This window comes from Orbicella franksi, chromosome 8 (assembly GCF_964199315.1).
Source record: "Orbicella franksi chromosome 8, jaOrbFran1.1, whole genome shotgun sequence".
In the NCBI taxonomy this organism is placed as follows: Eukaryota; Metazoa; Cnidaria; class Anthozoa; order Scleractinia; family Merulinidae; genus Orbicella; species Orbicella franksi.
In genome coordinates, this window is record NC_138152.1 from 27,411,135 (window position 1) to 27,415,275 (window position 4,141).

At 43.4% G+C, this 4,141-nt stretch overlaps 1 protein-coding gene across 1 annotated transcript; it reads left to right on the top strand.

The window, feature by feature from the left end:
- Nucleotides 1–1,193: 1,193 nt before the first annotated feature.
- LOC145494318 (uncharacterized) lies at nucleotides 1,194–1,844 on the top strand. Its single transcript, XM_081473760.1, has one exon. The coding sequence runs from the start codon at nucleotides 1,194–1,196 to the stop codon at nucleotides 1,842–1,844; it is 651 nt and encodes a 216-aa protein (XP_081329886.1).
- The last annotated feature ends 2,297 nt before the right edge of the window (nucleotides 1,845–4,141 follow it).

Here is a 4,141-nt window from a genome sequence, read left to right on the forward strand (position 1 = left end):
GGTCATCACTGAAATCAATATTTACTTCATAGAGTTATTACATAATCAAGAGTAAAATATGGGTTATTTTGCCTTCTGAGGGAAATTTTGTGAAAGTATGTTCAGAGTGACCAAACAAGGATGGTTATGAAGCCCAGCAAATTTCAAAGGAGCGGAAAAGAATGCCTTAAGGTAAAATATTGGAAGATTGACGACTTTGCAAAAATATCTTTGTTTAGCGCTGATAAGCTGTACATGAAGTACGTAACTAAAGTGTTTCTATAGGTTTAAGTTGCTGAGACTAAAGAAAACACCATATTTCTGTGTAAAAGTTAAGGCGGCGCCCCCCACCACAAAAGGCACAAAATCTAGTGTGGGTCACTCTATTAACTATGATGCATACATTACCCTTATTCTACCCTAAATATTTCCCTCGTTTCTACCTTGAGTGGGCCGCCTCAATGTAGCTGATAAATAAGCGTTTAGGACACAGACCAGGTCAAAGCCAGTACACCACACTTTTGAAACCCAGATCTTTTGAATATTGGTAATGTAATACAAAATTCCCATAATTCGAAATCAGTGGAGTAAGGAGAATTATTATTTTGAACTACGGACTAAAATATAAACCAAAAATATATTACATTCCAGCAACAAAATGAAGTTTACACATAATTAATTTTCACATTCTTTGTCAAACTGTGTTCCTTCTTTACCCACTGTTTGTTGTTTTTAGGCCATAATCTCAGGGAAATCACTACTGCTGTGATATCAGCACCGCAAATGATCCCCGACCGCAAATGATCCCCAGACCGGAAATGATCCCTAAACTGGACCTCTCTCGGCTCACCACCCCCTGCTTCGTCGATTTTTTGCTCTTGCTCCAATTTACGCGCGGCCAGAATGCGGAAAAGCTCAGCATCGTAACTCTTCGTACGGGAACGCTCGGCACGCAGGCTACGATGCGGACCGCAAATGATCCCGCCGGAAAACGAGGAATGGCATGGAGTTTGCTTCCATGTTTTTGTTTATTCATTTCATTTTCATCATCCAAACGATAAATGTAAACTACAATTTAAATATAATTCTCATGATGAATAATTCCATCTCATGTTCTCTTAGCTGAGCAAGCTAAAGGTGCCTGAGATTAAACAAAGGTTTGTCTTAGAGCTTAAGAACAGATTTAGCTGCTTGACAGAAACTGAGTCTCATGAATGAATGCCGAAAGCGTCGAGGAGAAATGGTCGAACATCAAGAAGGCCTACTGCGAAACGGCAAAGTCAGTTCTTGGTCACAGACAAAGGAAGAGCAAGACTTGGATAAGTGCAACAAGTTGGAGAAAAATTGACGAAAGAAGGAAATTGAAGAAGAAGATGGAAGAGACAAGATCAGAAAGGATAAAAGAAAGAAGGAGAATAGAATACAATGAGAAAAACAAGGAAGTAAAGAGAAGCTTGAGAGCAGACAAGAGGGAATGGGCAAATGCGCTTGCAAGGGAAACCGAGGAGGCTACAAGGAATGGCAACCTAAAAGAGGTGTATGAGGTAACGAAGACGTTATGCAACGACCGGCCACGAAGAATGAACATGGTGAAAGACCAGGATGGAAAGCTATTAACAACAGAAGAAGAGATCAGACATAGATGGCAAGAACATTTCGACAATGTCCTGAACCGGCCTGATCCAGTAGCCCCCGCAGTTGTCGACGATAGGCAGCAAAACGAAATAGATGTCAGCGACGAATGTATCACCCGACAGGAAATAAAGCAGGCTCTGAAGAACATGAAGAATGGCAAAGCAGCTGGAATGGATTCAATCACAACAGAGCTACTGAAGGCTGACATAGAGACAACGCGTGCCTGCTAGAAGACCTATTTCGCGCGGTGTGGGAGACAGAGGAAATCCCGGAGGACTGGAATTGTGGTCTGATCGTTAAGCTTCCCAAGAAGGGGAACCTTACTGACTGTGGCAACTGGCGTGGAATAACGTTGTTATCTGTACCAGCGAAAGTTGTGGGAAGAGTAATTATTACTAGACTGCATGATGCAGTGGATGGGATGCTAAGGGAAGAACAGGCAGGTTTCAGAACTGGGCGAAGCACGACCGAGCACATCTTTGTGCTGCGAAATATCATCGAACAATCGCTGGAATGGAATGCAAGTCTGTATACCTGTTTTGTAGATTACGAGAAAGCATTTGATAGTGTCCACCGTGAAACACTGTGGAGGATAATGCAGTCTTATGAATACCATCAAAATTCATAAGAATTGTCAAATTGTTTTACAGTAACACAAAGTGTGCAGTGATCGATGGACCAGGCAAATCGGATTGGTTTACCGTGAAAGCAGGAGTGAAACAAGGTTGTGTAATGTCAGGGTTTCTCTTCCTGCTGATAATAGATTGGATTATGTGTAGGACTACAGAGCGAGGTAATACAGGGATTCGATGGAAGATGATGAGACAGCTTGAAGACCTAGACTATGCCGATGACACTGCGCTCATTTCCAGCACATGGACGCAAGCACAAACGAAGTTAGAAAGACTGGGGAGCAACAGTGAAGGTACGGGTTTGAAGATAAACGTCAACAAAACGAAGGTGCTCAGACTCAATGTTAGGAGACAAGATCCTATAAGGATAAACGGCACTGATGTAGAGGATACTGACAGCTTTGTCTATCTAGGGGCCACTGTTAACAACTTGGGTGGTGCCGAACAGGACATTCGGAGTAGGTTAGGTAAAGCTAGAAGTGTTTTTCATCGACTCTCAAAGGTGTGGAGAACAGGTGAATTCCGCCGAGAAACTAAGATGAGGATCTTCAAGTCAAACATCATTGCTGTCCTGTTGTATGGATGCGAAACTTGGAGAATGACAAAAGCGGATGAAAAAAGGCTTGACACCTTTCTTCACAAATGCCTAAGGAGAATCTTGAAAGTCCATTGGCCCATGCGTGTGCCCAATGATGAAATTCGGAGGAGAGCGGGAATCGAAAAGATAAGTACACAAGTGCGATGCAGGCGATGGAAGTGGATAGGTCATGTTCTGCGTATGGCACCAAACCGAAACCCACACGTGGCATTATCCTGGGCACCAAGTGGAAAAAGAAGGAAAGGACGGCCAAGGGAAACATGGCGGAGAACTGTGGAGAAGGAACGCGCTGAGCTGGGACTTACATCGTGGGCCGCAGCAGCAGCTGTGGCCAAGAATAAGGACAGATGGCGAGCGTTGATCTCCGGCCCTATCCCCCACTCGGAGGCAAGGAACTAAGCATGTTCTCTTGACAATTCTTCTGAAAAATTACGAAAAAAAAGGTCGTAAACAACTTGTATACATTTGTGTTAATGCCACCAGGAAGGGCGATCGTGACATATTCATGGCCTTTTAGTCCTATGAATGATATTGTGTGAGCTTTTGTTATTTTTATTCATTTATGTAATATGGTCAGTTATGACGTGTTTCTGTTTAGCTTAAAAATTGAAACGTCGACCCGAGGAACAAACTCCATGCCATTCCACGTTTTCCGGTGGGATCATTTGCTGTTTGGGATCATTTCCGGTCCAATTTGGGGATCATTTCCGGTCTGAGGATCATTTGCGATCGGGGATCATTTGCGGTGCTGTACAGACGTTGTCCTCAGACCCATACTGAATGGCACAACCAGTCAATATATTGGCAGCCTGCTCAGTGTCAGGACAAGTCCGGACTATATCTGTTATTTCCTTGTCCGACCTGACGTGCGACACACTATCAGTGTTTAGAACAATAAAAGAATCCGTCTTGTGGTCCAGTTTGAGATGCTGAATTTCGGGAGTAGCAATGACTCCATAAGGCTTTAAGTGAAAGTCACCAATCGAGTGTGTCATTGCCAGTCTGCATTAACTTTGGGAGAATTTAATCCCCAATCGATCCAGCCATTAAATAAGTTTATTCTTTGCTGTTCTTCCTCTCTTGTTGGGTGATGCGGATTCGCTAGCGAAACAGCTTCTCCCAATCTGCAAATCAGAGCATCACTGTCACCAACACTTGCCACTGTCAGACCAGTACCATCCTACAAGAGAGATACAGTCGTTTTAGTAAATGGTTTGAACCCAGGATTATCTGTAGTTCGTATAGTGTGATCGTCCGGGTGAGGGTAGTTCTGAAAAGAACTGTTGTTGGTGACTGA

What these genes read in the sequence shown, in the direction of transcription:
- LOC145494318 (XM_081473760.1), top strand. Translation starts at nt 1,194, where the DNA reads ATGAATGCCGAAAGCGTCGAGGAGAAATGGTCGAACATCAAGAAGGCC.